General features: G+C 47.2%; 1 protein-coding gene across 6 annotated transcripts in view; it reads right to left on the bottom strand.

Moving 5' to 3' along the window:
* OFD1 (OFD1 centriole and centriolar satellite protein) overlaps positions 1 to 12,206 on the bottom strand; it is a 66,701-nt gene that overhangs the window by 19,199 nt on the left and 35,296 nt on the right. For all 6 annotated transcript variants that reach the window (XM_084610622.1, XM_084610617.1, XM_084610618.1 and 3 more), the window contains exon 17: positions 7,109 to 7,241. In XM_084610622.1, coding sequence (XP_084466748.1) covers positions 7,109 to 7,241 — 133 coding nt within the window. The remainder of the gene's footprint in view (positions 1 to 7,108; positions 7,242 to 12,206) is intronic.

The following is a 12,206-nucleotide window of genomic DNA, read 5'->3' as shown; positions in this document are numbered from 1 at the left end:
CTAAGTGCATTAACTCGGCGGAGCGCTTCCACAGTACCGAGGCAAGCGTCGACTTCCGGAGCGTTGCACTGTGGGTAGCTATCCCACAGTTCCCGCAGTCTCCGCTGCCCATTGGAATTCTGGGTTGATATCCCAATGCCTGATGGGGCTAAAACATTGTCGCAGGTGGTTCTGGGTACATATCGTCAGGCCCCCGTTCCCACCTTCCCTCCCCCCGTGAAAGCAAGGGCAGACAATCATTTCGCGCCTTTTTTGTCTGCTGCCAGCCAAAGATGTAAAGGATAGATGGAGTGGGTCAGAACAAGAAATAGACCAGATTTGTTTTGTACTCATTTTCCTCCTCCCCTGTCTAGATCACACTGCAGTCAGTCACAGAGAAGGCGCAGCGAGGTTAATCTAGCCATGTATCAATCAGAGGCCAGGCTAACCTCCTTGTTCCAATAACAACGATAACTTTGGTGCACCATTTCTTATTGGAACCCTCCGTGCAGTCCTGCCTGAAATACTCCTTGATGTACAGGCACACCCTTTGTTGATTTTAGCTCCCTGAAGCCAACCCTGTAAGCCGTGTCGTCAGTCGCCCCTCCCTCCGTCAGAGCAACGGCAGACAATCGTTCCGCGCCTTTTTTCTCTGCGGACGCCATACCAAGGCAAGCATGGAGGCCGCTGAGCTCATTTTGGCAATTAGGAGCACATCAACCACCACACGCATTATCCAGCAGTATATGCAGCACCAGAACATGGCAACGCGATACCGGGCGAGGAGGCGACGTCAGCGCGGTCACGTGAGTGATCAGGACATGGACACAGATTTCTCTGAAAGCATGGGCCCTGCCAATGCATGCATCATGGTGCTAATGGGGCAGGTTCATGCTGTGGAACGCCGATTCTGGGCTCGGGAAACAAGCACAGACTGGTGGGACCGCATAGTGTTGCAGGTCTGGGACGATTCCCAGTGGCTGCGAAACTTTCGCATGCGTAAGGGCACTTTCATGGAACTTTGTGACTTGCTTTCCCCTGCCCTGAAGCGCATGAATACCAGGATGAGAGCAGCCCTCACAGTTGAGAAGCGAGTGGCGATAGCCCTGTGGAAGCTTGCAACGCCAGACAGCTACCGGTCAGTTGGGAATCAATTTGGAGTGGGCAAATCTACTGTGGGGGCTGCTGTGATGCAAGTAGCTCACGCAATCAAAGATCTGCTGATATCAAGGGTAGTGACCCTGGGAAATGTGCAGGTCATAGTGGATGGCTTTGCTGCAATGGGATTCCCTAACTGTGGTGGGGCTATAGACGGAACCCATATCCCTATCTTGGCACCAGAGCACCAAGCCGGCGAGTACATAAACCGCAAGGGGTACTTTTCGATAGTGCTGCAAGCTCTGGTGGATCACAAGGGACGTTTCACCAACATCAACGTGGGATGGCCGGGAAAGGTGCATGACGCTCGCATCTTCAGGAACTCTGGTCTGTTTCAAAAGCTGCAGGAAGGGACTTTCTTCCCAGACCAGAAAATAACTGTTGGGGATGTTGAAATGCCTATATGTATCCTTGGGGACCCAGCCTACCCCTTAATGCCATGGCTCATGAAGCCGTACACAGGCAGCCTGGACAGTGGTCAGGAGCTGTTCAACTACAGGCTGAGCAAGTGCAGAATGGTGGTAGAATGTGCATTTGGACGTTTAAAGGCGCGCTGGCGCAGTTTACTGACTCGCTTAGACCTCAGCGAAACCAATATTCCCACTGTTATTACTGCTTGCTGTGTGCTCCACAATATCTGTGAGAGTAAGGGGGAGACGTTTATGGCGGGGTGGGAGGTTGAGGCAAATCGCCTAGCTGCTGATTACGCGCAGCCAGACACCAGGGCGGTTAGAAGAGCTCAGGAGGGCGCGGTACGCATCAGAGAAGCTTTGAAAACCAGTTTCATGACTGGCCAGGCTACAGTGTGAAAGTTCTGTTTGTTTCTCCTTGATGAAACCCCCCGCCCCTTGGTTCACTCTACTTCCCTGTAAGCTAACCACCCTCCCCTCCTCCCTTTAATCACCGCTTGCAGAGGCAATAAAGTCATTGCTGCTTCACAGTCATGCATTCGTTATTCATTCATCACACAAATAGGGAGATGACTACCAAGGTATCCCAGGAGGGGTGGTGGAGGAGGGAAGGAAAATGCCACACAGCACTTTAAGCACAGCACTTTAAAAGTTTACAACTTTAAAATTTATTGAATGACAGCCTTCTTTTTTTTGGGCAATCCTCTGTTGTGGAGTGGCTGGTTGGCCGGAGGCCCCCCCACCCCGTTCTTGGGCGTCTGGGGGTGGAGGCTATGGAACTTGGGGAGGAGGGCGGTTGGTTACAGAGGGGCAGCAGTGGCAGTCTGTGCTCCAGCTGCCTTTGCTGCAGCTCAACCATACACTGGAGCATTCTGGTTTGGTCCTGCAGCAGCCTCAGCATTGAATCCTGCCTCCTCTCATCACGCTGCCGCCACATTTGAGCTTCAGCCCTGTCTTCAGCCCGCCACTTACTCTCTTCAGCCCGCCACTTACTCTCTTCAGCCCGCCACCTCTCCTCCCGGTCATTTTGTGCTTTTCTGCACTCTGACATTATTTGCCTCCACGCATTCGTCTGTGCTCTGTCAGTGTGGGAGGACAGCATGAGCTCGGAGAACATTTCATCGCGAGTGCGTTTTTTTTTCTTTCTAAGCTTCACTAGCCTCTGGGAAGGAGAAGATCCTGTGATCATTGAAACACATGCAGCTGGTGGAGAAAAAAAAAGGGACAGCAGTATTTAAAAAGACACATTTTATAAAACAGTCGCTACACTCTTTCAGGGTAAACCTTGCTGTTAACATTACATACATAGCACATGTGCTTTCGTTACAAGGTCGCATTTTGCCTCCTCCCACCGCGTGACTACCCCCTCAACCTTCCCCCCTCCCTGTGGCTAACAGCGGGGAACATTTCTGTTCAGCCACAGGCAAACAGCCCAGCAGGAATGGGCTATACTGAGTGTCCCTGAAGAAAAGCACTCTATTTCAACCAGGTGACCATGAATTATATCTCACTCTCCCGAGGATAACACAGAGAGAGAAAGAAAGAACGGATTTTGGTTGAATGCCAGCAAACATACACTGCAATGCTTTGTTCTACAGTGATTCCTGAGTATGTGTTACTGGCCTGGAGTGATAAAGTGTCCTACCATGAAGGACGAAATAAGGCTGCCCTCCCCAGAAACCTTTTGCAAAGGCTTTAGGACTACATCTAGGAGAACCGCAAATGCCAGGGCAAAGTAATCCTTTCACATGCTTGCTTTTAAACCATGTATAGCATTTTAAAAGGTACACTCACCAGAGGTCCCTTCTCCGCCTGCTGGGTCCAGGAGGCAGCCTTGGGTGGGTTCGGGGGGTACTGGCTCCAGGTCTAGGGTGAGAAACAGTTCCTGGCTGTCGGGAAAACCGGTTTCTCCGCTTGCTTGCTGTGAGCTATCTTCTTCGTCCCCAAAACCTGCTTCCGTATTGCCTCCATCTCCATTGAAGGAGTCAAACAACACGGCTGGGGTAGTGGTGGCTGAACCCCCTAAAATGGCATGCAGCTCATCATAGAAGCGGCATGTTTGGGGCTCTGACCCAGAGCGGCTGTTCGCCTCTCTGGTTTTCTGGTAGGCTTGCCTCAGCTCCTTCAGTTTCACGCGGCACTGCTTCGGGTCCCTGTTATGGCCTCTGTCCTTCATGCCCTGGGAGATTTTGACAAAGGTTTTGGCATTTCGAAAACTGGAACGGAGTTCTGATAGCACGGATTCCTCTCCCCAAACAGCGATCAGATCCCTTACCTCCCGTTCGGTCCATGCTGGAGCTCTTTTGCGATTCTGGGACTCCATCATGGTCACCTGTGCTGATGAGCTCTGCATGGTCACCTGCAGCTTGCCACGCTGGCCAAACAGGAAATGAGATTCAAAAGTTCGCGGTTCTTTTCCTGTCTACCTGGCCAGTGCATCTGAGTTGAGAGTGCTGTCCAGAGCGGTCAGAATGGAGCACTCTGGGATAGCTCCCGGAGGCCAATACCATCGAATTGTGTCCACAGTACCCCAAATTCGAGCTGGGAACGTCGATTTAAGCGCTAATCCACTTGTCAGGGGTGGAGTAAGGAAATCGATTTTAAGAGCCCTTTAAGTCGAAATAAAGGGCTTCACTGTGTGGACGGGTGCAGGTTTAAATCGATTTAACGTTGCTAAATTCGACCTAAAGTCCTAGTGTAGACCAGGGCTTAGGGTACAGACTGTCTATCTAGTACCACATCCTAAGAGAGGAGACTCCATGGTCCAACTGCGTTGCGCCTGAATCTAGTCCTGGCCCTCCCAGCACCTGTTCCATGGACTCTCCAGAGTTCCAATGAAGCTGTGGACCCTCTGAATTACTGTTTCACTCTTTGGGGACTATGCATTAGTGAAAGCAGAGGACACTCAGACTCTGCAAAGGAATTTCTAAACACACATACACTTCTATTCACAGACAAAGCACAAAAGATCTATGGAAAAGTAACAACTGTTCAGGCTACACAGGAAAGATTTTAAGCACATGTTTACGTCCCTTTTACCTCCTGCTTAAGTGCTTTCCTGAAAAAAAGGTTGCTTTCCTGAACTGAGGCCTTTGTGCCAAATCCTAGTTCCACTGGAATCAGTGGCCATTTTGATATTGCCATGAATGACATTAGGATCTGTCCATAAAAACAAAAGAATGGCCCTACTGGGTAAGACCAAAGGTCCATCTAGCCCAGTGTCCTGTCTTCCGACAGTGGCCAGTGCCAGGCGCCCCAGAGGGAATAAACAGAACAGGTAATCATCAAGTGATCCATCCCGTCGCTCATTCCCAGCTTCTGGCAAACAGAGGCTAGGGACACCATTCCTGTCCATCCTGGCTAACAGCCATTCATGAACCTATCCTCCATGAATTTATCTAGTTATTTTTTGAACTCTGTTATGGTCTTGGCCTTCACAACATCCTCTGGCAAGAAGTTCCATAGGTTGACTGTGGGTTATGTGAAGAAATACTTCCTTTTATTTGTTTTAAACCCGCTGCCTATTAATTTCATTTGGTGACCCCTAGTTCTTGTGTTACGAGAAGGAATAAACATCACTTCCTTATCTACTTTCTCTACACCAGTCATGATTTTATAGACCACAACCATACCTCCCCTTAGCCGTCTCTTTTCCAAGCTGAAAAGGCCCAGTCTTATTAATCTCTCCTCATATGGAAGCCGTTCCATACCCTTAATAATTTTTGCTGACCTTTTCTGAACCTTTCCCAATTCCAATATATCTTTTTTGAGATGGGGCGACCACATCTGCACACAGTATTGAAGATGCGGGCATACCATGGATTTATATAGAGGCAACATGAGATTTTCTGTCCTATTATCTATCCCTTTCTTAATTATTCCCAACATTCTGTTCGCTTTTTTGACTGCCACTGCACACTGAGTGGATGTTTTCAGAGAACTATCCACAATGACTCCAAGATCTCTTTCTTGAGTGGTAACAGCTAATTTAGACCCCCATCATTTCATATGTATAGTTGGGATTATGCTTTCCAATGTGTATTACTTTGCATTTATCAACATTAAATTCCATCTGCCATTTTGTTGCCCAGTCACCCAGTTTTGAGAGAGTCTTTTGTAGCTCTTTGCAGTCTGCCTGGGTCTTAACTATCTTTAGTAATTTTGTATCATCTGCAAATTTTGCCACCTCACTGTTTACCCCTTTTTCCAGATCATTTATGAATATATTGAATAGGACTGGTCCCAGTAAAGACCCCTGGGGGACACCACTATTTACCTCTCTCCATTCTGAAAAGTGACCATTTATACCTACCCTTTGTTTCCTATCTTTTAACCAGTTACCAATCCATGAGAGCACCCTTCCCTCTTATCCTGTGGCAGCTTACTTTGCATAAGAGCCTTTGGTGAGGGACCTTGCCAAAGGCTTCTGAAAATCTAAGTACACTATATCCACTGGATCCCCTTGGTCCACATGCTTGTTGACCCCCTCAAAGAATTCTAGTAGATAGGTGAGGCATGATTTTCCCATACTTAGACTATTTAACAAACTTTTGTTAGCACACAAAACCCTCCGTCCAGTGTCCTCACTACTTAGTTTTGGTGAGTCCTTTCAAGGTCTCAGGACTCTCCACTCCTCCTCCTGGTCAATTTTGCCTTCTTGTTCTAGCTCTCTTCTATAATGGCTAGCAAGAGCCTCCCTTTCTAAAAATCCAACCCCTCCTGAACATCTTCAAGTCCCTTGTCAGGTGATTAATTGCTTATTTGCAACCCACCTGAAGTCCACATTGGGAAAACTGGTTCCCCTGGGCTTTAGTCATCTCATTGGTCTAGGAAGCATCCATCTGAATAGAAAACTATTCAGGTTAAGGATTCTGAATTGCTTTACGTTGTTAGTCCACTGCTAGATACAAGGATTTCTCCGAACACCTCCTCTCCTGGGCATTTCAACTCAAGATGGAGGCTGCAGTGCCAAAGTAAAGGCACAGTACAGTCTTACAATGAAAATGACATTCCCAAAACAGAATGTAGTTTGCAGACTAATACAGACAAATAATAATCTGCCACATTAAATAAATACCTGATTCCCTTTAAGCCACCAGAGATACAAACAGTCACAAAGATAAGGCTCAAGACTGACTGAAATTCAGAAGACAACAAAACAAGAATATCTAGTCCCTGAACAAGGGCTACTGCAGAAAAAACTGCAACTATTTTAGTTAGAAACATTGGACAGTTTCCAGGGTAACTTCTTCACTAACGGCTATTGCTCAGAGAGGAATTGGCTGGAATGTTCTGGAATACCTATGAAGTACCTGAAGTTAGATGCAGTAGGGCAGAGCCCTTTGGCCAGCCTATAGACGTGAAAGTCAAAAAACTTAAAGAGCTAAGGGGAGTTTACATATGGCTTGCACTGGAGGCATGAGTCACAAGTGTGAGAATCCTGAACACCTGATATCTTTAGAAAAGCTCTAATCATACAAAGTGAAAGACGGCTGTAATCATGTGACCTAACCGATAAGGCATAAGTTAAAATGATCTTTCAGACAGTGTACAATATTTACCTCAATTTTTGTCCATGACTGGTTGGAGAGGAAGGAGCCGATTCAGAAGATGAAAGATGGCCTGCCCTCAAAATAGGAGAAAGAGGCTGGTCGACACTCTGTTGGGAAGAGACTAGGAATGACTCACTGCTATCTGTAAGGCAAAAGGTAGCAATTTATGTCAACCAATTTCTTGTACTGTTCCTGCATATCCTAATTATAGTCAGTGCCGGTAGCACTCCCTATTGTTAGGGTTTCCTGACAGTTCCCATTAAAGACACTGTTTTCAGTTGCTTATAACTTTGTCAAACTTGAATCATTTGGACTATTTCCATAACATGCCTCTGGCTGAATTTTTTTGAAAAATTTCTGCCAAAACAGTTCAGCTGTTTCCAAAAATGAGGCTAGGGGAAAAATATGTTGTTTTGCCCATGTTAAAGAAAAACTGATGACTCTGAAATCTGAAAGAGGATGGCCTTTGCGTCAAGGATGCGTCTTTCACCATTTTTGTTAAAATCTACCCAAATTTAGTCAAGTTAAAAGCCAATGGGAAAAAAGATCAGTTTGCACATGCTCAGTAGATACTTTGATTTTAGCTGCTAAAAATCTCTGAAAATTTTGTCCTCACGGAGCATACTCAAGCCTCTCACAGCTCTCAATGCCAACTGGAAGGCACATGCACCTTCCCACCAGAGCAACTGAGCCTATGCTATCCAACCCAGGGCTACAAAGGCAGAGCCAGGCCTTCCTTTCAATGGCTGCTTCCAGCTACATCAGGCCCGGGTGTGGCCAGGCACTGAAAAAGAGAGTAGGGATCCTTCCTCTTCAATGCTCCTAATGATCCCCCTGGTGGTACACAGAAACCATGATTGATGAAGCCATGTGATCTGAATGAAGAAGCGACAAAAGCCAGGGAGCAGGCCAAGAAGCCTGTTAAGGCTGAAACTGGTAGTGGGGGCGAAAGGGGAGAGAAAAACTGGGACTGATGGGTGGATGAGACTGAGAACCATGGGGTGGGAGTCAGTAAGGGAAATGGGGAGGAGGGAAGAGAGGTCAGGGGACAGAACACAGATCAGATGAGGAGGTGGGGGAAGGAGGGGAGACTGGGGCTGACTGGCAACGAGACTGTACTACAGTCACTGTGCGGGAGAACTGGGGTGGAGGGCAGACAGATCTAACAAGGAGCTGGGACACCAGAGGAGAACTGGGAAGACTGGGACAAAGCACTGGCATGAGGACACAGACTGGAAGAGGAGCCTGGGGAGGGAGACTAGAACTGGTAACTAGTTGAGGAGGAAAAGGAGCAACTGGGACAGTCTGGGTGAGAAATCAGACTGGCTGGCTGGTCAAGGAGAATAGTACTGGGTGTGGTAAAGAGGAGAGACTTGGGTGAGTAGGTAGATTGGGACTCTGTCAGTGAATTCAGAGGGGGGAGACTGGGATTAGCTCGGCAAGGAAGCTTGGATAAGAAACCTGAAGAGTGGAGACTGGGATTGGGCAGGCAAGGAGAATAGGATTGGGACAAGGAGTGAGAGTTGTGGAAAAGATAGGACTGGGATAGGTTGGAATGGGTCAAACCTAGGGTGGATGAATGGGTATTAGACTGTGCCCATTAGAGAAGACTCCCCTCCAGAATCTGGAATGGAAGAAACAGTTACTTACTTTAACTGCGGTTCTTCAAGATGTGATGCAGATGTGTACTCCACTTCGGTGCATACATACCCAACGCTCCGGAGCTGAAGAACTTTGCCTACCAATACCCTTAGGAGATGGTGCTCACTCCTCATGCTCATAGCTCTTCCCCTGGCTATATGAGGCAGCAAAGCCTCAACCCTCTGCCTCCTCAGGTCCTTTGTACCAAACATCCAGAGATCAGACTCTGATGCAGAGGGAACAGACAATGGGCTGTGGAATACACATCTGCATCACATTTCAAAGAACCACAGTTACTTATTATAACTGTTTCTTCTTCAAGTAGATGCAGCAGTGTATTCCAATTCGGTGACTCACAAGCAGCACCCACTCCAGCAGGCGCGGCTTGGAGACTACCTTAAAAAGCACTGCAAGACTGCCCTACCAAAACTTGCATCCACCCTGGAAGGTGCAGTAATGGCATAATGGTTCGTGAAGATATGTATGGATGACCACATAGCAGCCATGCAAATGTCAATATCGAGACATCCCTGAGGAACCCTACTGACCTTGCTTGTGTTCGCATAGCATGAGCTCGTACCTGCTGAAGAGGCGTAGATCTGCACGATCTGCATGTGACACAAACAGGTGAAGTGAAGCATGAAACAGTTTAGTCCTGTCCAGATAGAAGGCTAGACATTGCTTGACACCTAATGTATGGAAGTGATGCTCCTCCAGAGATGAATGTGGCTTAGGAAAGAACACAGGTAAACATACCACCTAGTTCAAATGAAACTGAGAAACCACTTTAGAAAATATTTTTGGGTATAGTCATAAAGTCACTTTGTCCTTAGAGAACTGTTTATAATGAGTCTCTGCCACGAGAGCCTGCAACTCTCAGACTCTCCTTTCCTTGTGGAAGTTATCGCTACCAGGAACGCAATCTTCTGACACAAAAGTGGAAAGGAACAAGATGCCCGAGGCTTGAATAGACGTCCCATTAAAGCCGCTAGGATTGTGTTAAGGTCCCATAGAGCAACCAGCTCCCAGATCAGAGGATGGAGACGATGACCCAGAGGATACTTGTCTTCAGGGACCACGCATAACTCAGGGAAAAAATCCTGCTGAGATGCTCCGCAAGATGATTCTGAACCCTAGGCAAGAGATTGGCTATCGGAGTGATACTCTCCTCGATGCAGAAATGCCACAACCTGATTGCCTCTTGGCAGAGCATCCTGGAGTGTGCTCCCCCTTCCTGTTCACATAATAAATTATGGTGTGGTATTGTCAGTAAGTATGTGAAACACTGACACATACTGATACAGTCCAGAAAAGCATGACATGCATTGTAGATGGCACGAAGCTCCAGCACATCGATATGCAGTTAGGACTCCTGTTCTGACCACAGACCTTGAACTTTCGGAGATCCCAAATATGCTCCTGAGCACATCAGGGAGGCATCAGTGACAACAGACCTGATTGGTAGGGCTGAACGATGGGAAGCGTCCACCACTGCAAGTTCAGGACCAATGGAGGAAGAGAGACCAATCTGTCCAAGAAGTGAAGAGTCAGATGGTAAACTGTCCTGAGCCACATTTGAAGGGGGCAAAGACACAACCTTGCAAACTGAACCACCTGCGTACATGCAGACCAAGAATCTCAGGTACAGCCAAACTGTGGAGGAAGGCTGACTCTGAAGACTGAGGCTAAAGTGATGAATCGCCTGAAAACAGTCGGTCAGCAAAAACGCTCTCAAACTTGTAGAGTCTATTAAGGCCAGATTGAACTTGATTTTCTGCGTGGGAATCAAAGTTGACTTTCTGGTACTTAGGATGAGACCCAGACAGTTGAGCAAGCACAATGAAAAATGACGTGAGAAAGGACTTCCTCTGTGGACCTGCCCCTAAGTGACCAGTCTTCCAGTGCACGGGAATATGTGGATTCTTTTATTCCTGAGGCATGGGTGACAGCATACATTTGGTAAAAACAAAACGGCAAAAGACAGGACAAATGTGAGCACAGTGTACTGAAAACGGTGTTTCACTATGACGAATTGAAGGAATTTTCTGTGGTTCAGCAAAATCACCACGTGAAAATAGGCAGCCTGAAGATCTAGAGCTACTAACCAGTTGTTCTGAAATAATGCGGGGCAGATAGTCGATAGCGTGACCATTCAGAACCTCATTTATGTGATATATTTGTTGAGGCCACAAAGATTGAGAATGGGTCTTACCCCTCCCTTGGGTTTGGGCACCAGAAAGTGCTGGAAATAGAAGCCCTTATCCCGATGTTCTAGTAGAACCTCGTCCATCGCTTCCAAAGCCAGTAGAAAGCGAACCTGGTCAAGGAGCAGTAACTCGTGACAAGGGTCTCTGAAGAGGGACGGGGAGGAGGGAAGGAAAGGAACTGGATGACATAGCCTAATCTGACAGTGCTTAGGACCCAGCTGTCAGTGGTGATCAAGCCCCAAGCATTGTGAAAGCGAGTTTGCCTGTCCCCAAACAGAGGGGATGGGGAGAAGGGAGTGACAACTGGTACACTGCTCCAGATGAAGGAGTCAAAATGACTGCTTGGGGGGCACCGGGAGAAGGCATGTTGACTGGTCAAACCCAGGACCTGAATGCCTCCTCCTCTGGGACCTATGCCCTTCTGGGGTAATCCCGCTGTCTCAGGGGAAAGGCTGCCCAAATGCTCTCTGTGGACTATACTGCTGCTGCTGCTGACCACCATAGCTGTGTCCCTGTACTGCCACCATGTACACCCCAAGGACCACAGGGTAGCCCTCGAGTCCTTGAAGGAGTGCAGATTCTCATCTATCTTATCCAAGAAAAGAACTCGGCCGTTGAAAGACAAATCCTCTATCACCTGTTGCACATTCGGAGTAACGTCCAAATTCTGTAGCCAGGATGCCCTTCTCATAGTTACTGCTGACACCATCACTCTGGCCAAAGTACCTGTGTTATCCAGTGTGGACTGCAACGAAGTTTTAGCCACCAAGCAGCCTTCTGTGATAAATGTCTGAAATTCCTTCCTGGAGGATTCGGGCAGCTGGTCCACAAACTTAGACAAAGCCAGCCAGTTCACAAAGTCATATTTGGACGGCAATGCTGCAGTGAGAGATTCTTATGCTGAATGTTCTTGGATACCTGGCAGCACCCTGATAGAATCTTGCAGAAAAACCTCGGAAGGAGTTTAAATATCATAAAAACACATTTCTCTTAATTGGACATAAAAAGAGTGGTGACAATATCAGGACACTTTTGTTTGGATAAAACAGTAATTAGTTTTAAGATTAAGGCCTTAATTAAGTAGAAATTAATATTAGTTTAAATTTAGAAAATCCAACATAGCTGACCAAAATGGCAGATATAGGGATGATGTAGTGGAAGATTCCATCTCAAAGATACTGAATGACATAGTGGAAAATTTCATTAATGATAGGGAATGATTCAGCAGAATCTTCTAGAACCTCCTAGAGTCCAAGATG

This window comes from Lepidochelys olivacea, assembly GCF_965140295.1.
Source record: "Lepidochelys olivacea isolate rLepOli2 genome assembly, chromosome: 1".
Lineage (NCBI taxonomy): Eukaryota > Metazoa > Chordata > Testudines > Cheloniidae > Lepidochelys > Lepidochelys olivacea.
This window is presented reverse-complemented; position numbering and strand designations above follow the sequence as displayed.